Source organism: Tachypleus tridentatus, chromosome 9 (genome assembly GCF_004210375.1).
Source record: "Tachypleus tridentatus isolate NWPU-2018 chromosome 9, ASM421037v1, whole genome shotgun sequence".
Lineage (NCBI taxonomy): Eukaryota > Metazoa > Arthropoda > Merostomata > Xiphosura > Limulidae > Tachypleus > Tachypleus tridentatus.
In genome coordinates, this window is record NC_134833.1 from 41,352,270 (window position 1) to 41,377,490 (window position 25,221).

At 32.8% G+C, this 25,221-nt stretch overlaps 1 protein-coding gene across 1 annotated transcript in view; it reads right to left on the bottom strand.

The window, feature by feature from the left end:
• Positions 1-25,221, bottom strand: part of PGAP1 (GPI inositol-deacylase) — an 84,308-nt gene that overhangs the window by 27,880 nt on the left and 31,207 nt on the right. The window contains exons 6-10 of the mRNA XM_076458805.1: positions 17,687-17,766; positions 17,403-17,499; positions 15,704-15,894; positions 13,481-13,533; positions 8,300-8,366 (exon numbers count right to left, since the gene is read on the bottom strand). Coding sequence (XP_076314920.1) covers positions 8,300-8,366; positions 13,481-13,533; positions 15,704-15,894; positions 17,403-17,499; positions 17,687-17,766 — 488 coding nt within the window. The remainder of the gene's footprint in view (positions 1-8,299; positions 8,367-13,480; positions 13,534-15,703; positions 15,895-17,402; positions 17,500-17,686; positions 17,767-25,221) is intronic.

The window sequence follows — 25,221 nt, forward strand, 5'->3', positions numbered from 1 at the left end:
TTGTCAAATGTTCACACAAGTTTGTTTCATTACTTTGAAACACAATTGACAAGATAAATTATTCTCCTCTGCTCTGTTCTTATAATATTAGATGTGATGCAATAATACTCCATCAGAAGAGCAAGAAAAACTTAGAAGATTCAAATAACATATTTCAATGATACAACAAGTACCAATTTTCAACAACTGGACTGCACACATACACATATGATTCATACAGTTACATAAACAAATCTGCAATAAACTACTGCTTTTGAAAATAACCAAACTTAACATTGTGCTATATTAAATCAAAACTGTTTTGTATACCTAACAGTAAGTCCCTCTACAATGTATTTTTATAATATATACAAAGACTGTTTTTAATTTTTTCACAAAATCTACTCATATACTTAGCACCAACATTTGCAGTTCTCTTGATGGTTTCAATAGTTGCATTCATTAGGTCTTCCTCCCTCTCATCTAACACATACTGGTACATATTCTTCACTTCTGTCTCTTCTTCTCCTGTTTGCATTTCTTTCAATATTTGCATTGAATCTCATACTGTTCTTCCATACAGTAATTCAACACTATACTCACTTGTGGGACTTCTCAGTAAGTAAATAATACTGCCTGAGGGTACCTGTCCCACTTACGTGGTCTCTCCTGGCATATAATTTTCAGCATGCTCTATAAGACTTCACAGACTCTCTCATAAAGTCCATTACATTTAGGGTTGTACAAAGTGGTAAAGAGCTGCCTAGTACTGAGAAGCATGCTCACTTCTTGCATCAGTTTTTAGGTAACCCAAGTTGCTCTGTCATTCAAAACTTGTTTTGGAGAGCTACTTTGCAGATCACTTTCAGAAGAGCTTCTGCTATATTCTAAGTATTTATTTCTGGCAATGCTATGATTCTGGGTAACATGTAGTATCGTTAACTACTGTCAGCACATACAGTTTCCCTTGTCAGATACAGGTGCTAATGGTACGATCAGGTCCACAGTTATATTGCTATATGTGACCCTACTATGAGTAGCATTTCACCCAGTGGCAGCCTGGTTAATTTCATTCCACGTATTGTCCATTGGCAGATGTCACATGACCTACAGGATCTGCTCACATCTCCAATGATGCCTAGCTAATGGAAGTTGCTGATGATTTTGTTCGCTATCTTCTTTGCTCCTAGTTGTCTTCCCACAAGTGACTCCTGAGCCAACTTCATCACTTGAGTCTGGTATTCTATTGGTACTATAATCTGCTTAATTTCCACAGTAAATTGGGGAGATAGATTGAATACAGTACTTCCTTCTAGTCCTGTTATCCATAAGTCCTTTTTCCTTTGTCTTGTGCTTGACTTTCTCTCAGGCACTGTCCCAGTTTCTGTAGTGAAGGATCTTTTGTCTGTGTTTTCTTCAGTTCACATAAACCTACATTTGGAATGTCACATTTAGAGACTTGCAGGGGCTTGATGTCTTGCTTAAATTTTTCTTAAGCTCTTGCTGTGACTCCAGATGACTCATCAGCCTCCTTTCTGTCTGGTTACTCCAAACTTCTAGTTCCTGATATGCTGCCAACAACCAACTCATAGACAGGTGCCTTTGACACATGGCCTAAGTTTTACCAGACAGTAGGGAGTGTTCATCTTTGATCTTTCTATGGGAAACTTTTTCACTGCCCCATCAATCAGCACACACACACATGTACCTTGCCTGTTATTTGGCCATCAGATACTGAACTGGTTCTCACTGCTGCACCCTGTTACATATTATAATTTATCTCAGACAAGTCTCTGATTTTATTATATTACGTGTTACAATTTGAAATAACTGGCAACTTATAGTTAAAAGTGAATTAAATGTTGATATGTTTCAAATTTATAATATTTACCAATAAGATAGATAAATACAATTTTCTTTCTTAACATAAATACATTTTAATATATAGACAACAATATCATTTGTAATAACTGTTATTACAAATAATGATTTATATACAAAAGTTTTATAAACTTACAAAAATACTGACTCTACTGTCTGGTCTGGAACTGAATATTTTATCAATGATTCACAATGAACAAATAATTTTATGTTGATAGTAGTACAGTTCACTTAACAGGTAAGTTCTCTCTCACTTCTCACACGTGAATTTTTACACTGAAGTTATGCAATGTCATTTTAGAAATACTAGCATTCAAAGTTAATTCTCTGAAGTTGAATGGTTTGTAATGTTCAAAATCTATAAACATTCCTCATCAAGTATTTACACTTTCCCAATTAAAAAGCATTAATGACAACTATAGCTTCTGAGGCTTATAGTATACTGACTGTAGCAAACCAACAATATTAAAATGTTTCTCTGTGTTGCATTGGTTACCTTTTGTAAACTTGAGAGGAGATTTTCTGAAAATTTCAGCTGAGGCAACAATATTGGTTTTTACATACATATATCATACATTGTTGATTCTTACATTTGAGAATCTTCTACAAATTTAGAGAACATGAGAGTCTTTTCCAAGAGACATTTAACAATATAAATTACTTGCATTTCTAAATGTATGTTAAACTGAAACAAATGTATATAATAAAATTAATATATATAGTAAATCCATTATAACCAAATGTGTCATAAGACTTCACTTTCTTATCCCTGATACAGCCTTCATCTATCAGCATGTTCTGGTTTGATGACACCTTTTGATATTTGCCACATGCTCCAATCACTACTGGCACTGTTGATCTGTTTGATGACTTGAGTTGGCCATCAGTCATGCCTTGTTTAAAAATGATGATAGCACTACTTTTGGTGGTGAATCTAATAAGTTATCTCTGTTCTGTTTCTTCTGGTATCGACATACATGGTGACAGCCATATTTTACTAGTTTCTCACCAGCACCATCTATGTGGGTAGTTCCAAGTGCTTTATGTTGAAATTTCTGCAACTGCTTGTTGGTGGCTAACTTGCACTCATTTGCAATGTGCCCCATTTTATAACCATAGCATCTCTTTTCCATTTTTTCTGTTAATGTCTTGCCACTTTTGATAGCATCCAACTTCTGTTCAGCCCCTTCTGGTTTCAACTTTAATGGGTTATTCCTCAACTTATGGGCTTAGATATACTGTTCTTCCAACTTGATCATCTTGTTCACATCCTTTACTGCTCTCTAATTTAGGAACAATGACATGTGAGTGGAGCATATTATCATGAATTGTTCATGTATTAGTCCAGTCCTTGAAAACTATCTTCACACTTGGCCATATCAGTCCACAGTGTGGGTGTTGCCATAGATGTACCACAAACTTAAATATAGTTTCTTCAGTGTCAGGTTTGATATTCCCTGAACTTCCTGCAAAAAACATTCTCCATAAGTTCATAGCTGTTCACCAAGGCCACTTTTAATTTATCAGAGTCCATCATTTCTTCTGGTGTCATGCCAGCGTACATGTATAGGCTTTTCCTGTGAGAAGGAGACTGAGACAGACTTCCCAGTCACCTTTGTCCCTGTTCTGACTTTGGGTGGAGTTTCATACATCTCCAGGAAAGTATCCATGTCATCTTTCTGTTCATCAAATTTGGACAGTTTAGGTCAGCTGGCCCTCACACCATTATTATTCTTAGAGTCCTCCATTTTTCTGTTGGGTGAGCTTGGTTATCTTAGTTTGTGCTCATATTCTCTCTATTTCTAATATTTCATCACTCTCCTTCTCTTCTTTCTCTTTCTTTCTCTCTCTCTAGGTCTTGTTATTTTAACAAACTCTTCTTATATCATCATCTTTGAGCTCAAGTCACTAACCTTTCTCTATACATTTATTAAAATCAGTTGATATGGTTATGCAGTGTGGTTGTAATCTCTACAATATTTTCATCACCACTATAGATGTGCATATGTGGACTTACTTCTGCTGTCGTTCATGTTTTTCTTTTATTACTGTTTACCACTGTATAATCCTGGCTGGCTCACCAAATGTCAAGTTTTACTTACATGTGTGTGCCAGAATTTCTACAGTAGGTGCCTATGATTTGTTGGCAGTAAATTTCAACAATAAACAAACAAAACACAGTGCACTTGTTTTAAAATAATATACTAACACAAATCAAATATATATAAAAATGTTTAGTACATAGTTAGTCACTACTGTTGTATCCAGAGCTTTAAATAAATGTCTCTTTTCATCAAAGTCCACATAGCCTGGTTCAGTTACTTTAGAATACAATTGGCAAGACAATTTATTCTCCTCTATTCTGTTATTACAATATAATCAATGAATAAGTTCACTTATTTTACACTGTTGGCAACCATAGTTGTACCCAAATTTTAAATAATTGTCCATTTGCCAGAATTCCATACAGATTTGTTCAATTACTTTAGAATACAATTGATAAGTCAAATTATTCTCATGTGCTCTGTTTCTACAATACAGTTAGTGATAAATTCACTTTAATTTTACATAAAATAAAATTATCAATAGACCCCCATTAAGACCATGGGCCCTGGGGTTGAGCCCCCTTTAGCCCCTACCTAAATAAACCACTGAAATAACTAAATTTAACACTCACACTATACTTAAATTAGAACAGTTGTGTATATCTAACATATACTTAAAATTAAAATCATCTTGCAGGTGAATTATTCAGAGTCTGTGTGTAATTAACTACACAAATGGCCTGGCATGGTCAGGTGGTTAAGGCACTCGACTCATCATCCAAAGGTTGTGGGTTCGAATCACTGTCACACAAAACATGTTTGTTTCAGCCATGTGGGTGTTATTATGTGACAGTCAATCCCACTATTCATTGGTAAAAGAGTAGCCCAAGAGTCAGTGGTGGGCAGTGATGACTAGCTGCCTTCCTTCTAGTCTTACACTGCTAAATTAGAGACACAAAACATGTTTGTCTTTTCAGCTGTAGAAACGTTATAATGTGACAGTCAATCCCATTATTCATGGATAAAAGAGTAGTCCAAGAGTTGGTGGTGGGTAGTGATGACTAGCTGCCTTTTTTCTAGTCTTACATTGTTAAATTAGGGATGGCTAGCGCAGATAGCCCTCGAGCAACTTTGCTGCGAAATTCAAAACTAACCAAATATTTTCTATATCTATGTTTTACCAACTTTATTAGCAATTAAGCTTTCAGGTGTAGTATGCCTCAGCTGGCAAAGCATGCAATTTAGTACTAGTAATATGTATAATATTGCTCATTATATTATTCACTCTACCTTACCTGGTTCAAAGAACTGTCCGAAATTTTGTGGACAAAGTCACTGTTTCATGACAAAATTCCTTTGAAACTGTTTACAAACCAAGCAAACAAACTATACTGATAATGAATTGTTTAGTAGAAACAGTAGAAAAATCAAAATTAAATATACTCTTAGGTGTTTGTGTTTGTTATTAAGCATACAGCTATAGAAAGGGCAATCTGTGCTCTGCCCACTGTTGATATCAAAACCCAGTTTGTAGCAGTATAACATCCTTTAATGTTGGTTCTTGTCAAATTCCAAACAATTTCATTCACTAGTTTTATTTTTATAAAGAAATTTCAAGAGAATTATGTAACCTACTTATAAAGTAAGCAGTGTGTCATCATGGGGTTAATGCTCAGTACATAATAACTTCAAATTTTAAGTTATTCTTATAATAATTTCTTTATAATATGCAACTAAACGATTTTCCAACATAGGGTTTGTAAAGACCCTCTATCAAGTTTGTTAGTTTTGAGTGAATAAAGTGAACAATAAAACAATAAAGCAACAAGATTTCTGCAAAAATAACCTTAAATTTTTGCTTAATGTTGTAGAATCACAAGAGCAATAATAAATTAGTAACAAATGGGTAAGAAAAAAAAATATATGTAAAACTCCAAGAATGATCCAAGCTGCTCTGACTCAAATAATCTTGGCCAAATATAGATAAATGTTTCAAAAGACATACTCTCATGTTTGCAAAATAGAAATAGTTTTACATGTACAAAATGAATGTAACTACATCTGACAATTTTTATGTTCTATTATAAAAAAATCCAATAAATGTATCTATTCCTATCCATATTAAATTCAGCAACCCAAAATAGCAGATAATTCATAGTGTGTGTAAATTTTGAATCATGAGATAAATAAATATGATTCTGTTCATATTTTCAAGCAAACCATTGTGATAACTTGGCAAGAATTCTAAGCAGGATAAACATGACAATTATAAATAACTTACTATAAATATAGAATTAACAGACTTCAAAGAATACCACATTAGTTTCAATATTCTGTGCGTACTTGTTTTTTTCCATACTTACAATTTATTACAATTGATTTCAGTCATTTGATAACTTTATAGAGTCTAAGTTTTGGCAAAAAACTATTACATATATTTCTAATAATTCTAGGCAAAAATGTTTACTATCATGTACAAATATGCATCAAGCAACAATCATCATAAAATAATTAAGATTTTCTGCAACATCTGATTATATTCTTAATTTTATGTTCACTTTTATCTTCAATTCAATAATCTTGTAACTTGTTTACAGGTTAAAAAATAAACTCAATTAATCTCATTGTTCAAAGTTGATAGAAAGCTACAAGTGACTGATGATTATGAGATGGTTGTGTTATTAAATTTTGCTTTTTCTTTGGTTTTTAACTAATGAAGATTTAAGAAGTATTCCACATCTTGAACAGCTGATAAGTGGAAATGAGAACAAACAAGCCGACTGCATTAACACTGAACTTGTTAAGAAAAAAATTGGGAAGTTTATAAAACAGTAAGACTCCTGGGCCAGATAATATCTCTTTGAATAGTGGGCAGGTTCCAGAGGATTGGAAGTTAGCTAGTGTAACTCCTATTTTCATGGGAGGTGATAAAAATTGTCCCAGTAATTACAGACCCATTAGTCTCACTTCAATTGTGGGAAAAGTTTTGAAAAGACTGTTAAAAGATGCTTTGCAAAATCATTTAACAAAATCTAGAGTTTTATTGGCTAGTCAACATGGTATCACTAAGAAAAAATTTTGTCTTACAAATCTTTGACATTCTTTGAAATGGTTACTGCTTATGTAGATGAGGATGTGGATTTGGTGTAGATGGATTTATAGAAAACATCTGACACAGCACCACGTGAAAAGTTTATAAAAATTATCTCTACAGGTGTAGAGGATAAGTTAGCAAACTGAATAGAAGAGTGGCTGGATGGAAGAAGCCAAGGGATGTTACAAATGGAGTTCAGTCAAACTAAATTAATGTCACAACAGAGGTACTCCAGTGTTCAGTCTTAGGATTTTTGCTCTTTTTGATATATCATCAATGATACAGATGAAGGAATGGTCAATAACTTATTTAAATTTGCAGATAATATTAAGGTCTTGGGTATTGATAGCTGTGAAGAGGAAGCTGCTGATTCACAAAAGAATTTAGATGATTTGTTGAGTTGGGCAAATAAATGACAGATGGGTTTTAATTACAATAAATGTAAGATAATGCAGTTGGGTCATCATAATTTGAATTATAAGTATAATTTGGATGGAAATAACCTTAAAAATGTTATAAAAGAAAGGAATATTGGTGTAACAGTCCATCAGTCTCTAAAGCCATCCAAGCAGTGTGCTGTTACTAGTGGTTGGGCAACAAGATTTTGGGTTGTATCTAGAGAAATACTAAATACAAATCAAAAGAAGTTATAGTTCATAACAGTGTACCTGTCACTAGTTAGGCCATATTTAAAATATTACATTCCGTCTTGAGCTCCTTAACCTTAGTAAGACATGGAATTGATGGAAAAATTTCAGAGAAGAGTTACTAGAAAGGTGCCTAAAAAAGAAGGGTTGTTATACAAAGAGAAGCTGAAATTTCTCAAGTTGTTTTCTCTTGAAAAAAGAAGAGTTAGTGGGGATCTGACAGAGGTGTTTAAAGTTGTAAAGAGAATTGATAGTGTTAATGTATCATATTTTTTTCATATTTAACAGTAAGAATAGTAGGGCTAGGGGACACAAGTATAAAGTTTGGCAGGGTATGAATCATCTTCAGCTATGACAGTTTTATTTTTATAACAGGGTGGTTGGCCTTTGGAATGGGTCACCTTCAAATATTGTAGTCAGTAAATTTAAATGAGTTTAAGAAAAAGTCTAATAAATATTTGAATATTTTAAATTTTTTTTAATTTTAAGTTAGTTTAAAGTGTGGAACAGTTTAGATAGACCAAGAGGTCCCATGTTGTGTCAAAATATTATGTTAGGTTGAAAAAGTGTGATATAACTGATATAATCAATATTTTTCTTACATTTCCTGATGGACAAAATTATCAACTGTTATACACATGCAAGTTACTTACAGTATGTGTCTTAAGATCAACAACATCAAATAAAGCCCGAACTGTTGTCATTACTAGCTGTTTGCACCTGAAAAAAAAACACAGATTTGTGGTATTTGATTTCAAAATTATATCTTACAAGTATGTGACATGAATCAACAATGAGTAGAAATTTGTGACAATTAATAAATTATAGAATTTTAGCTAAGTTTCAAAATCAAGATAAATGGGTAAAATTCCTTTCTGAAAGCCCTGAAAATATGACTTTATTAACCAAATATTCAAGAATGTACCTACTACACCATGGTAATATTTAGCTTGTAAGGACATTATGAAAGAAGTATGATATACTTAAACTTGTAAAGGTTAAATGATTTATTATACAATGGATATATTTAAACTTGTAATGGGTTAAATGAATTATTATACAATGGATATACTTAAACTTGTAATGGGTTAAATGAATTATTATACAATGGATATACTTAAACTTGTAATGGGTTAAATGAGTTATTATACAATGGATACACTTAATAGATAAACAAGTCTAGGTTTTCCTTTAATCAGGTAGATGTCAGAATATGTTGCAAAATATTCCATACAATATTCATAAAATATTTTTAGCATTACTTATCACTGATTTAAACAAAAAATTCAATGATTATTTATATGTTTTACTAGTTGATACCCATTCAATGCATGGAGAAGACATAAAGTGGTCTGAAACCCTTTGCATGTCTTTCAGCACTAATTTGTCTTCTTTATTTTGTTTCTTCAGGAGCATCATTTGGCTGTATCAATAGTTTTCCCTCTGCTTCAGTTATACAAATATCAGCTTTTTTTTTTTTTTGTCGTGTCATCCAGTTACTTTTTCTTTCTCTTGCTGAGCAACATTTTCTTTCTGGCACAGATGTTTAAATGTCTATTTATAGGAATAGACCATAAGAGAGGAAGACTGAAGTTAGGAAAGGTGATAAATGTGTCCAAGAAGGGCATGTCCAATCACAAGCAAACTCCACAAAAGACCTGCTAGCACAGAGAAAACTTTGTTGATAGAATGCAAACTGGCCAAGGAAAGCAGTATGCCACCAAAGTATCAAACTCTTGGCAAATGATAAAAAAGAAGAAAACCTGATGTTAATGGTACTAACTGGACATGTCTAATGCCTGAAAGCAAACATACCTGGAACAGGAGCCTTGTAGATGGTCAGAGCAAGAAGTGACCATGAAAGAAACTGAGTGAAGCATCACCAAATGATACACTAGTAGGAGTGGGAATGGGAACAAGCCAAACAAATAGAAAGAAGGTCAAGCTCATTGATGTGGAGTGAATGCATGGCCAATGTATAAACACAAGAAATCCTGTTCTCAACAGAAGTGTGCCTCAACAGACAGGGAAGCATCAAAATAGAGAGAGACTCCATTTGAAAAGAAATAAAGGAATGCAGGATGTAGTCTGAGCACAGTTTAGCTACCATGACAATTTCTCAAGAAGAAGTTGAGGAAAGTGAGCAATGGACCCTAAGAATGAAAAATGTGAGTAAATATGATCCATAGTAGGAGACACAGGGATGCACCCCAAAGTAATGAGGGGTTCTAGGGAAGCCAGAGTCTTCTAAAAGTGTAACAAACTCATTCACAGGATGATAATGAAAAGTGTAAAACTTGGTAACTAGATATGCCTTAATTTGCAGGCAAAGAAGAAAAGTTGAACATGGTTAAGACAAGAGAAGAAGAAAACATCCAAAGGTACTAATCAGTAAATGGGTGTTGAAAAGGACTAAATCCCAAGTTCCACACAACTTAATAGCCATAGGAAAAGCAGGGAGTCATGATAAAAGGAAACATCTCGGAATGGGCTAACAGAAGGAGATAGTCCAAGAAAATGAGCTCCAGCCTTGGGCTATGGATGTAGCAAACAAAGACCCTCACAATGCCAAAGAACACAAGAGAGGCGAACACCGAGTCAAAAGGAAGAGGAAGAAATAGTAAGATACAAAAACGATTAATGAAGTATAGAATGTAATTAGAGGACAGTCTGAGAAAGACATGTATGAAGGTATCTTACACATAAAACAGTCAACTGTAAGCCAGGTGAAAATAATACAGACTGGAATTTGGAAGAGAAAAAAAAAAAAGAAAATGGGAAGAGAAGAAGAAAAGAGAAAAGAAACATCAGCTATTGAGACCAACAGCAGCATCTGCACAAACAGCTCTAAGGAAGATGTGCATGGAAGACAGCTAAACTGTGAGAGGGGCTGTAGTATCTTCTCAGAACTTGCCTTTTCTTTTATTATGTTACACACAATACTTTTTTACATGATCTATGATGTAATCAAGGTAAATATATGATAATCACTGACAAGAAGAGTGACAAACAAGACTTCTTATAACAGATGAGAAAAAAAATCAAAAATAAGAAAATGAGAAGAAGACAGATCTGATGAGGAAAAAAAGTAAAGGGCAAGATCACAAAAAGAGGGGAAAACTAAGATGTAAATGAGAGCAAAAGTCATATAAGAACAGAATAAGTTACCATGGGGAAAGGAACACTACTGACCATATCTGGGCAACAAAAAAGGGAGCAAGATGAATAACAAGTACTCAAGAAAACAGAAGTGGTACAGTGGTGGAGGAATATAATCCAACCCAACAACTTCCAACGGCAGGATAATAAAGTATGGAGGGAAGTGAGGAAAAGTGGGACAAGCTGAACAGAAAAGGTAATAAACATTTACAAAAGATATCAAAAGCATGAAGAAACGTTTCAAATAAAATGTGGAGATAGAAAAGGAAATACAGAAGTGTAGAGATGAATTAACAAAACATATGAAAATGGGGATCTACAATGTGGAATAAAATCAGGATCCCCAAGATAGTTAGAAAGATACCAATAACAGGATATTGAAAAGAGAAAGAAAGAATGTCTACAAATTATGATAACAACTTCAGAAATGAGGAAGGAACTCTCAGGAAAAAAAAAAGCATGAAACCTAATAACAAGCAGGGAGAAAATTCCAAGAGTTATGGGTGATAAAGTGAGAAAACAAAAAATAACAAAGAGCACAATTAAAAGATAAGAAAAGGAATATATCTCAGAAATAAATCCAGAAAGATATTGATAGGTTAAGTTCATCTCAAAGATTGTAAAGTACTACCCACAACAAATCAACTTAAGTTTGAAGTCCAATGGATCATTCTCAACTGATAAGAAAGACATTTAGCTGAGAGGATGAGAATAAAAGTCCCAATAAATATGTGGTGATCCACAACACATTGAACAATGGCTGCAACAGCCCTGACAGTTAATGAATCTCCACAAAATACAGCAATAACAAAGCCTAAGTATGACTAATGTTATACCTCAGGACCAAATATAAATCACCATACTTTGAAAAGTCACAATAAAAATTAAAGCTTTTAAGGCAAACAGAAAGCAAAGATTAAAATTTCATAATGACGTAAATCTCAAAAACTTGGATGGAGATGAGTAATTTAAGTATGTCTGTTTAATACAATGCTGAGGAGAAAAATGATGACTCATGAGTGCAAATGAATAACTGGAGTTATTGAACATGTAAATGTGTCACCCTTATTCACATCATGTTATCATGCAGTACAGCAATTCACATAAAGTTTAGTGAAATTAGAATTACCTAAAGGCCAATGGCATGTAAGTCTCTAAGGAAGATGTGTAGGGAAGATAGCTGAACTGTGTGGAGGTAAGATATTTTCTCAGAACTTGCCCATTCTTTTAGTATGATGCAATACTTTTGTATATGATCTTTGATTTAATCAAGATCTTTACCTCTATTAAAATAGATAAGTCTTTTGGTGTGACTCTTTGATTCCAGTTATGAATCCAGAATAATTTAAGAATTACATTATTGTTAACATTTATAACAACTAAAATTATTTTAAATTTTACTATGTTCTTTGACTCTAGCCACAACCTGCAAAACATTTGTGGTAGTTTTTATGTCCTTTGCTTGAATTTTCTTTATTCTATAATTTTCATGCACAACATTTAAGCTTGCAGGCACTGTATTGGATCAATAAATCCTGGTCTAGTTGAAAAATATTTAGGTGGTCACACAAATAAACTCACATAGAAGTAACTTTATTTAATAAAACTACACATAAATTAACAATAAAGTAGAGTAATGGTCTTCACACAAGTATACAAAGTATAAAACAGTTATGAACATTCAATGTATGATATGGTTTTACAGGTTCAAAGAAAGAAACTCATGAAACCAAAAAAATATAACCTGCAGTAAAAAAAGTAAAACTAAAAATGTATTATTTATAGCAGTCTATGAAATGAATGAAAACTAAGTTATTGCGGAGTAAAGTAAATGTAAAGTTGTAATGAAGGCGAACTTAGCTGAATACACAAAAACATCTGAATGTGTGTTTACAAAGTGATAAGTATATGATTTGGAACAAACTGTGAATGCATATCTTAAACCCAAGTAAGTTCAGAAAGCCAATAGAAACTGCACATAATGTCATCATTTTTTAAAAATTACACACATATTAAGTGTTGTTTGTGTGAAATACTTTGAAAATAAAAAAAACTAAAGTTAAATTAAAGCCAGTTGTCAGATGATGAAAATGACATTGTATCACCATGTGGTGTACTCACTGGATACTAAGTTTCACTAAGCAAAAAACAGGTAAGATTATTATGAATGGAAAAGCTAACATACAATTTGGACTCCAATGACAAAAGCCTTTCTAATGATATTAGCTTTTTTAGCACTTGACTGAGAAATTTGCAAGAAAAGTTCTGAATACACGAACACACGCTTATAATCTGTAGTTGGACTTTTATAGTTGTTTAGCTCTAGTTTATGATCATAGCTATGATATTTGTATACTTGAAATGTATTTTACACAAGATATAAGTCTTTAAAAGGTTAATTGCTATATTATGTACCATCAGCAAATATTAAGACATTAGTCAATAATTAATTCACATTTATATAAACCACTTGAGAATTATAATTTACAGTGCTTTCTTTAATATCCAGCTAGTAATGTAAGGACTAAAAGATGCACTATAATTCTTAGTCAATGAAGAAAGAGGATGTTTTTTACTTTAAAGTAATAAAAACATATTTTAAGAGAAAGAAACTTTAGGAGACTTTTTGTTGTTGCAGATAAATAATTAAGTAAACATAAAGTACATAAGCTTACCACACAATACACAGATGGTCAGTTGATGCCCATACACCAGGAACTGCTGTACTCTAATAAAAAAAAAAAAAAGAATGCTTTTGAATATACATATTAATTATTTAATATTTAATTCATTAAACTTGTATTCTGGCAAAAAAAGAACACTTTTAAACATACTCAATCTAATATTTAATTCAAGTTATTAGAAACCCATTACCATTAATCATTGCATGATTCTGAGTCTGTTAAATATTAAAAAAACAAAGAAAATATTCAGTTTCACAAAAAGCAGACTGACTGATACTTAAAGTCAGTAAGAAACACAAGTCTTAAAGTTAATTTCATAAATGCATTATAATATATATCTAAATTTTTATCAATGGATAACATAACCAGATTTAGATATGTGAAACATCTCCTGTTTAATGACATAATGAAGAAGATATATATCAAAAATATGTGTTTCTCTGTGAAATTGTGGACAGACTGCATTAGCCATCCCTAATAGCTCTTAGGATTACCAATGAGGTCCATGTAATCAAATCAAAATTTTAAGCATATTTTAAAATTAATTACATATTAAACTACTTGTGATTCTATGATTTTGTTATTTACAAGGTACTTAATAACATAACAGTCACACAAAACATTTAAACTAAAATACTCTCAACATTACAGTTACTCTCACTAACCACAGTTAGAATTCCATAAATATTTTCCACATTGCTTGAGGCATGCTGCAGTTGAATGGTAGATAGGACTTGAAATCTTTGTCTTGGTAAACCCAACTGATCTTGTTTACACACAGAGATCTTTCTAGATTATGTTTTGTATTATATATGTAAAAATGGCTGGTATGGGTAGAGAAAGCAATAGAGGAGCGAACAACGTTTCAACCTTCTTAGGTCATCGTCAGGTTCACAAAGAAAGAAAGAGGTAACTGACTGATAGCTGACCACATGGTTTTGAAGGCAGTTGTGTAATTGAATGTAGGAGTGTAGAGGGTGTGCTTAGACGTTGGATATATTTATTAATATAGGAATAAAGGTGTTCCTTTATATTGGTTTATTTTGAGATTGAGTTGTTGTATAAGTAAGGCTTCTTTAATTTTGCATTTGTTTATGTTTGTTTCTTTATTGAGTATTTGGGTGTTTTCTATGGTTATGTGTGTTTATTTGATTAGCAGTGTTCAAAAATGTGTGAAGGTGTCTTTTTATGTTCTTTGAATCTGGTTTCCAATTTTTTACTTGTTTCTCCAATATAGAAGTCATAGCAGTTATCACATTCTAATTTATAAATAATGTTGGTGTTGTGTTTGTTAGTGTAGTTTTTACATAGTGTAGACCTTAGTTTTGTGCCTGGTTTTTGAATAAATTTGGTAATAACTGGAATGTCATATTTTGTTACTAGTTTTTGCCAAATGTTGGTTATTTTCTGCTGATGTCAGGAATATATGGTATGTAGCAGTATATGGTTTTGTGGATTATGCTTTGTATTGTTTTTTGAGTCACATGGAGACAACTTTGCCTTTTGGTTTCTCATCTGTTACAAGATACTACATTTTGCTTACCACAGCTGGGATAGAACTTATTTACTTTTTTTATTTCTGGATGGTTCTCATGCCCACATTTGATCTATATTTCTTTGTTTACCATTTTCATTAAGCACAACAAACACAATATCCCCTTCTTAAAAATTTTAAATCTTCAATCCGAGAATATCTTTATCATCTGAGTATAAGAATATTTTGTCTTGAAAAAGACTGTCACACACCCTTCACAAAAGTGCTTAAGTTTCAGTGGCATCATATAACCTGTGAAATGCCAAGTGATGTGAAAATGTAGTCTTGATACACTCTGTTCCACCACAACTTTAGTAAAAATGTGGTGTCACATGGCTTGCTGATTTGAATTATGAAAATAATTTTGATATAGCATACTCAACCTGTAAAATGTCTTGAGATTTTTTTAATTTCATTCCTACTAGACATTTGGATTACATTGAGGAAATTTATTAATACTGATGTGGCTCATTCAAAGCAAAATATTTTTCACAAAAATTCATTCAGAATTAACCAAGCTGATTTCATAGTATATGTTATAAAATACTTTTAAACTTAACAGAATTAGTACAAATGATTTTAATAAAAACAGTATTGGATCATTGTAAACATATACAGTATATAAACGAACATAAGTACAGACCAACAGTCATCAATACAATTTAGTCATAGCTGCTTACCACAACACTTATGCTGTTGATTGAGTTTGCTTCTGGTATGAGTTGGGTGAGATCAGATTGAACCAAGATATCTCTCTCACCTCCACTAACAGATACCACACTCACATGGTTTAAAGTACTGTTCCATTTTTTTTCCCACAAGTCATTCACTCTTGTGAAAAAATCCTGTAGAGCACTGTCAAAGGATGCCACTAAAACAAGTTAAAGTTGGAGAAAGGTCAGATGAGATAATAATCTATTCTGTTTGAGTGCCCTTCTTTAATAGACATAAGTGAAACAGTTACTAAGCATATTTCTAAGAATTTAAACCTTAGGTTATTTATACTACCCTTTGGGTTTAAACTTACTTCTAAATACCTCTTGAATTAGTTTAAAACAGAGAAAAGTTTTAAATCAAATTCAGTCTTGGATTCTACACACTTGCCTTTAAATACAATAAAAAAAATTCCATACTACATATAAAATATACCACAAAACTGTACAATATACATTACACAGAAATTTTTGTCTTTCACTTAAAATACAAGCTTTTCACTATTTAAAACTACTAATCCAGCTTCAAATACAGCCACAAACTTACTCAGGAAATATGGGTCCCATTTGTCCATGTTCTTGAGAAAAGCAACAGAACCAATGCAACAGTATAAAGGAATAAGAATCTCTGACACCTCAGCACAGAAGAACAATGCAGAATAAAAGTCAAAACAAGAATCATTAAGGATATCTTGGTATAAACAGACAGAAGTTTCTACAAATCAGAACTGATACTGTTGCTACAATTGCAGTACTTGGCTTAGGGGTTGGTCCAATTTATTCAAGATGGAGTTGATAATACAGACCTAAAGGGAGATATAAATACAAGCAAAAGGCACATGCCACTACTTATTGATCTATGCAGTGCTCCACAGGTGTTCCAAACAATGCTATCCACTGTTTAGCAGATTTCTCAGTGACAAACTATGCTGAAATTTAGTCATTAGATAATGTTTGGCTCACATGACTGAATAATTAATAAAGATCAGCAAATACTGATTACCATTATCAGTCTCTGTGAGATGATGAACTATATCCAGGACTCTTCTTTGGTGTGGCTGAATATTTATCTAGAAATCACAGGCAATACAGCATTTAAACCACTTTTCAATATCTCAATGCAAATACATCCAAGAAAGCTACCTCTTCATATTGGCTACAATACATAACCCTAAGTGGTGGTGTACAGTCTTTATATCACATAAAGTCCTAAGCATATTCTATCTTTGATAATCTGGAACAACTAATTTATCACAGATCTGGCAACAAGTTTAGGTGGTTCACAACAGCAGTAAAGCAGAAAATTCTGTAATTGTAACTGCTTATAAAAATATTTAAGTATCCTGTGTATTAAATTGCAACTTCCAAAGTTCCTCAATTGCCAGAGATGGAGTACACCTATAAATTCACACTGTACTCTAAAAATTAAAGTTAACACATCTTCCAAACTTCATGCTTTATCAAAGCCTTTATGGTTTAGTCACAGTAGTTAGAATTTGAACAGTCAGAAAATACACTCTCTCACTTTATCGCAACACATTTTATCTGAATTATTATTTTATTACATCCAAAATTTTAATTCAGTATGATCTCATATGTATTTAATTTTTGGAGTTACTAAGCTAGAGAAATATGATTTTATTTTCTTAATTCACCATTTACTTACATGATGCTATGTGTGGTGAAGCCTGGGTAAATATCAAGGGCACCAAGGCAGTATTAAATCCTTCATGTACAAATACAGCTCTAGCAAGAACACCTCCCTAATGCAAAAAGAAATGAAAAGTTAAATATAATTTTTAGTTAAACAATGTCACAGTTAAAATAATTTATTTTTGGGAATTATTTATACTGTTTTTAAAATATATTCATGAAGTTTGGAAACAACTTTTTACCAGAAATGCTTGTTTTTAAGATAACACTCAGGAAGAAAATAAAACTTTTACTTACCATTGAATGACCCACTAAAATAATTTCAACATTCTTCTTGTACATTTTTCGTATATGTTGTATGCACTCATGAACAAATTCTGTAAGAAAACCACTGAGATTTCACAACTGGAAAACAGAAATAAATTATATATACAAAAGCACATGTAAGCAAACTATATTCAAACCCCTCATATTTCCTCTATAATAATAGTTTTAAAACCTTGAATATCATGTATAACAAACTAAAAAAGAAGTTTAAATTGAAGGCAGTACAAGATAATCATTGCAAAAAAATCTGAAGACTGTTGCTGTTGTTAAACTGTTTAAAATATCCCAAAATATATATTTTATTGTATGAAACTTTATTACTATTTAGCATTCCCCATGGTGGTTTCACTAGAGATAATATTTATATATAGTAACATACAGTTATGTTGAAACTAGAATAGATGTGTCATATGATTTATCACAAACACAAGTATAGTACTTTAACAATAGTCCGAAGGTTTAATTTTAGTCCTAACCAAAACTGGCAACAAAAATGATAGTGTAGCAATTTTACACCTTTTGTATGTCAGACTGTGGTAATCAAAACTATCACATATTTCCAATGGATATGCTCTACTGGACTCTTACTTCAAGGCAATCCATTAAGAAATTATTAAAATATTTCCAGTTTTAGTGTCCAGACAGTTCACTACTGAACATTTCTATCTTGAATATTTTGCTACAGATCAAGTTGCTACTGGTCTTTTTGTTCTAGGGTATTTCATTACCTGATAGTTTGATGTCATAATCTCCATTACATATCTTGATTTTGTCAGTATTAGTTCACTAGACAAACATTCCCATTATTAAGCTATTAGAAAATATTAGTTTATTAGAGAAAAACTACTTCAAAATGAAAAAGGCTCTTATGTTGTAAAACAATATATTTAAAATAATAAGATCTGAACTTTTTAAAAAATGATTCAGGCTGTGAACAATTCCATAAAGAAAGTGGAGTTTACTGGGTTTTAAGCCTGTAGCCAAGCCACTGCCTTGAATAGTTATGGAGCCATAATGAGTCATTTATACATAGCTAGAACAGGTAGGAAATTACCTGGTAGCAAAATATCCTAGTAATAAAATGTCTGGTAGTGAAGTGTCTGGAAACATTTTTACTTTTAAGGATCTTATTCAAATTTGGTACATTGATAGATCTTTTCAACCAACAATTAAGAGTCTCACCTGATGCACATATAAGCAACATGTGAAAATAATTAGTGATGTCGAGAAAACCCACTTGTAGAGAAACATATATGCAAAATCATATTTTGGCTCGTTTAGGTTGAGAAAATATTTTACATAGAAGAACAAACAACGTTTCGACCTTCTTCGGTCATCGTCAGGTTCACAAAGAAAGAAAGAGGTAACTGACCGGAAGCTGACCACATGTTTGGAAGGGGTTGTGTAACTGAGTGTCGGAATGTAGAGGGCGGTGTTAGATGTTTGAATATATAATTTTATATTATTTATATTATTATATTTAATATAGGTATAAAGGTGTTCCTTTATATTGGTTTATTTTGGGTTTAAGTTGTTATATAAGTAAGGTTTCTTTAATTTTGCGTTTGTTTATATTTGTTTCTCTATTTAGTATTTGAGTGTTTTCTATGGTTATGTTGTGTTTATTTGACTTGCAGTGTTCAAAAACGTGTGAAGGTGACTTTTTATGTTCTTTGAATCTGGTTTCCATTTTTCTACTTGTTTCTCCAATATAGAAGTCGTGGCAGTTATCACATTGTATTTTATAAATAATGTTGGTGTGGTGTTTGTCAGTGTAGTTTTTACATAGTATAGACCTTAGTTTTGTACCTGGTTTTTAAATACATTTGGTGTTTAATGGAATGTTGTGATTTGTTATAAGTTTTTTTCAAAAATTGGTTATTTTTCTGCTGATGTCGGGAATATATGGTTTGCAGCAGTATATGGTTTCATGATTCTTTGATTCATGAGATATATTTACTTTTGTTGGTTGATTTTGCTTTCTGTCTAGGTGTGTGCGTATAATGTTTTCTACGGTTTGTGGAGGAAACTTATTGATGTTGATGAAGTATTGTTTTATTTTGTCTAATTCATCGTTAATTTTATCTGGTGAGCATAGTTTTATGGCTGTGCTTATTTGGTTTCTTAGTATGTTGAGTTTTTGTTTTGTTTCATGTGCTGAGTCCCAAGGAATGTATAGTCCAGTATGGGTGATTTTTCGGTGGATTTCTGTTTTAAATTGTGTGTCGGTTCTTGTAATTTTGATGTTAAGAAATGATATTTGATTGCTTTCTTCCTGTTCACATGTGAAGTTAATGTTGGGATGTATAGAGTTAATGTGATTGAAAAAATTAAGTATGTGTTCTGTAGATCTGAATCCTGCAACCGTGTCATGTACATATCTGTACCAGTTTAGTGGTGGATGTAATGCTGTGTTAATTGCTTGTGTTTCAACTTGTGTCATAAAAATATTGGCTAGAACTGGTGATACTAGGGTTGCCCATGCTTAGGCCATTTGTTTGTATATAGTTGTGGGTGTTGAACACGAAATTTGTCTTTATCATGGTGCATTCTTTGAGGGTTGCTAATTAGTTGCTGGGAATGACTATAGTTAAGGTCTCGGATATAGAGTTCTAAGGCTATCTTGCAGGCTTCAGTGGTTGGAACTTCTGTAAAGAGGAATATAACATCGAAACTGGCCATTAAGGCTTTATGATTAAGTTGATTTTATCTGGTGAGCATAGTTTTATGGCTATGTTTATTTGGTTTCTTAGTATGTTGAGTTTTTGTTTTGTTTCTTGTGCTGAGTCCCAAGGAATGTATAGTCTGGTATGGGTTATTTTGCGGTGGATTTCTGTTTTAAATTGTGTGTCGGTTCTTGTAATTTTGATGTTAAGAAATGATATTTGATTGCTTTCTTCCTGTTCACATGTGAAGTTAATGTTGGGATGTATAGAGTTAATGTGATTGAAAAAATTAAGTATGTGTTCTGTAGATCTGAATCCTGCAACCGTGTCATGTACATATCTGTACCAGTTTAGTGGTGGATGTAATGCTGTGTTAATTGCTTGTGTTTCAACTTGTGTCATAAAAATATTGGCTAGAACTGGTGATACTAGGGTTGCCCATGCTTAGGCCATTTGTTTGTATATAGTTGTGGGTGTTGAACACGAAATTTGTCTTTATCATGGTGCATTCTTTGAGGGTTGCTAATTAGTTGCTGGGAATGACTATAGTTAAGGTCTCGGATATAGAGTTCTAAGGCTATCTTGCAGGCTTCAGTGGTTGGAACTTCTGTAAAGAGGAATATAACATCGAAACTGGCCATTAAGGCTTTATGATTAAGTTGATTTAGATTAGACTTGAAATTAAAAGAGTCTTTGATGAATGAGCTAACTGATGTCAAGAAATGGTTTGATTTAATTCATGTTAGACTGTGATGCCCTGTACTACACTTATGTGTAATATTCCAGCTATGTTTCCAATTAAGAGCTGTATCCACTCTATAAAATTGCAACAACCCAAGAGGGAATCCACCATACCAGTCTTCCTAGTGTTTTTGAAAGAAGCAAAGGTTCTCCCATTACTCCATCAAAGAAAGAGGGATGGGAATTTCCTCAGTAAATGTGAAGTGCTTGGACTGGACAAGAATCACAACTACTACATAAAGTTCCATGGTGATAGACTGTCCAATGGGTTACCACAAATGAAGACAGCTGGCACTAGCTAGATATTATAGTTGTTACTGAAGTACAGCTTAAAAGGCAAAATAACATATAGTTCCAAAGCAACTACTACATAAAGTTCCATGGTGATAGACTGTCCAATGGGTTACCACAAATGAAGACAGCTGGCACTAGCTAGATATTATAGTTGTTACTGAAGCACAGCTTAAAAGGCAAAATAGACATATATTTCCAAAGCAGTCTTGCATAAAAACCCATCTCAGCAGCAGGAATTGAACAGAGGCAGATGGACTTAACACCTGTTAATCACCATTTGATGTAGAATTTGGAAGAGAGGAGTATTCTCTATAAGATCACATTGGCTACTTGATGGATTCTATTGTCTCCATAATGTGAACAAAAGGATTGAATAACCTTTGAAAAAAAAAAACACACTCACCTTTAGTAATTCTCTGTAAAGAGTAGAGAACAGTGATTAGAAGACAATGAAACCCTGGGTAGATGAAATTGTAACGTGGCATAAATAATGTGACACTAATATTCCAGTGATTGTTCATATCCTCATGTGCAAGATCTAATGCAGGGGACATCAATGGTGAGAGACAAGAGAAGCCATGAGATTATAAACTTGATGAGAGAAGACATGAAAAATAACAAATTGTCTTCACCTATAGAAGAATAAACTAGTCAGTGAGGAATATAACTAAATCAGTCCTAATGGAATGAGGTAAGTTATTCAAGGGAGGGGAATCCTATAGCAAGAAAAGACTTTGCTTTGAAAGGGATGGTTGAAAATAGCAACCAACAGCCTAGACAGAATAAAAAGTGGGTGGAGTGAAGAAAACTTCTAATCACCCTCATAAACAACCTAAGTTCTGTGTAGGAAGGGGCAATAAAGAAAGACTATCCTTTCCCTATTGTAAATAGTAAGGAAAGCATTCAAAGCAAAACAGTCAGAGCAATAGCTATCATAAATGAGAAAGAGATTAAATTATGTTTTAAATACATGAAAAAGAAATAGAACCACTCTAAGACACAAATTCCCCTCCCAGAGCTGTAGTCTGGGATTGGAGATCAAGAGAATGAAAGCTTGGGAGAATTCACCTGTAGGAAGGGCCTGCATATGTGCAAGATATTAGATCCACACCCAAGGCCTAAGCTCTGGAGACAAGATAGACCAACAACCAAAAGTAATAGTCATGGTTAAAAAACAGAAAGCTTAACAATACAAAAACAGAGACCACAAGAATATGTGTCAGTGTATGGAAGAAATTACAGTGGTGTCTGAATGGATTGTGAAAAGAAGACCAAACACACAATACAGAAGATGATAACAAGCCTGATGAGTAGACAACATCTTGAAGATTTATGTACAGAGATTGCTGTTATGAAAAACAGACTTCACAAATTGATTAGGTACCTAAAACTGCACCCTACCTGAATAACAGCATCAGTTGATAGGTTTTATTTACAGGTGTGGTTGTCATCAAACATACAGGTACACAAAGTACCACTTATTCTGTACTTATCACAGGTATAAAAATCAGCATATCTGAGCATTATAAGCACTTAGATCTACAGCTGAGCCATGGAGGTCTCCCAACAGATGCAAATTTTAGGTATGGTGAGGAAAGAGAGATGTTGAATCATGTGGAGACCAAGTGGGCCATCATGACAGAGTGAAGGGAAAAGAAGATAGTAGATCTCTGGATATACTTGAACTGATCTGCCAAAATTTACTTAACTCTCGTTCATTTCAACAGCACTCTTCAAACTCCTTTCTGTGCAAGTCACAAAGTTTTACTGAATTACATTCAAAATTAAACAATTTTACTATTGGTAATGAAATTAATATTATCAAGTATACTATAATTCAAAGTTTTATAACCTTGAATTCCTTTATTTGAAAAGAAACCTATGAATAAGAATATTTAAATTTTAATTTTATTGTCAAGTGACATATTAGTGATTATAGATCTTAAAGTATGTTTCTGTTATTTGAATAATAGCTCATATATACTGTGCATCTTAGCTAGCACTTAGCTTTGTCTCTCATCTAGATACATATTAGGTAGACAGTTAAATTGTATTTAGGTTTTGCTCTTGTTTTTGTTTGTTTTGGAATTTCGCACAAAGCTACTCGAGGGCTATCTGTGCTTGCCATCCCTAATTTAGCAGTGTAAGACTAGAGAGAAGGCAGCTAGTCATCACCACCCACTGCCAACTCTTGGGCTATTCTTTTACCAACGAATAGTGGGATTGACTGTCACATTATAATGCCCCCATGTCTGGGAGGGCGAGCATGTTTGGTGCGACAAGGATGTGAACCCGCAACCCTCAGATTACGAGTCGCATGCCTTAACGTGCTTGGCCATGCCGGGCCCAGGTTTTGCTCTTGTACTTTAATTATTTCTATTTTGAAACACATGCTTCAAAGGTTTAATAATTTTTTAATGTTATCCAAACTTCACCTCAGTTTCAAGGATAAGCTTACTACATGACAAAGATATTGTGGCATGTGTGTAGAAATAGTAATAAACCATTAAGGACAGGAAAAAAAGGGAATACTAGAACTAAACTATAAGAAAAGGTAAAGACATAAAATTATGAATATAATCTAAAAAAGATATTTTAAGGTTATCCAACAGAGTTAAAAGGTATATACATATTTCTATTTCTTGTTGCTGTTGTTTGTTATTAAGCATGAATGCTATACAAAGGGCTAACTGTGTTGTGCCCATAATGGGTTTCTAGAAGTGTAAGTCCACAGATATACTGCCATGCCACTGGGCGCTTCCATTTCTTCATTCAAAAATTTCATTGCACTGTACATTGATGACAATAGTTATAATTAGTGATACAGTAGAGAAAATTAAGAAAGAAAACATAAACATTTACCTTAAAAAACTTTTAATATCAATTTAGAAGGCTTTATAAGGGAAATTTGAAAACTATAAGATAAAAAAAAATAAATTTTATACTACACATGAAAATTACTACTGAAGTACTAAATATCTGAACACAAATTAATGCAATACATAACATAACAAACTTTTAGTAGAAATTGTAGAAAAAATTAAAAATTGTATTCTTCTGAAACCACACACATTTAGGAAAGTTTCTTTCAAATTAGAAATAATTTCATGCATTAGTTTTATTTTTGGAACAAAATTTGAGAGAGTTATGTAACCTACTTACAATGTAAGTTGGCTGAAGTGAAAAGATTAAGGGGACACATGAAGAGAAGAGAGCACCTGAAGAGATAAATACTCTTTTGAATGAAATTAAGGAAAGAAGTGAGTCCTGGGATCAGAAGTTCCATGTCTCAAAGACATAAATGAGTACACTGTACCTGTTCTGCATATGAACTGAGAAAGATACTCTTTCTAAGTGAATGAGAGGTTGGTTGTTCAGTATTTATTATGAAAGCAACTAGGCTATTTGCACCAAACAACTAATAAAAAAGGTAAAAGTAAATTTATTGTAAAAATAAATAGAGTTAAAAGGAAATTATGTCAAAAATTCAGATAAAAAAGTTAAATAGAATTAAAAAGGCCAATAACTCATAAAAAGTTAAAAACACCAGACAGTGTTATCATTGTCAGTGATACTGTCCACATCATGGGTAAATCTATGAAAATGCATGTCTAAAATGGAGCCATTTTTCATGGTCATAACAATGGCACAACAGTAAGACATGGGCAATTGTGACTTGAGTGTCACAAAGGTCACACTTTGGTGGATCAGTCCAAGATAAAAGAAAATGATAAGTTGAAAACTACAACCAATGCATAGCATAACCATGACAATTTCCTCCTCCCAATCCTTATGCAAACAAGA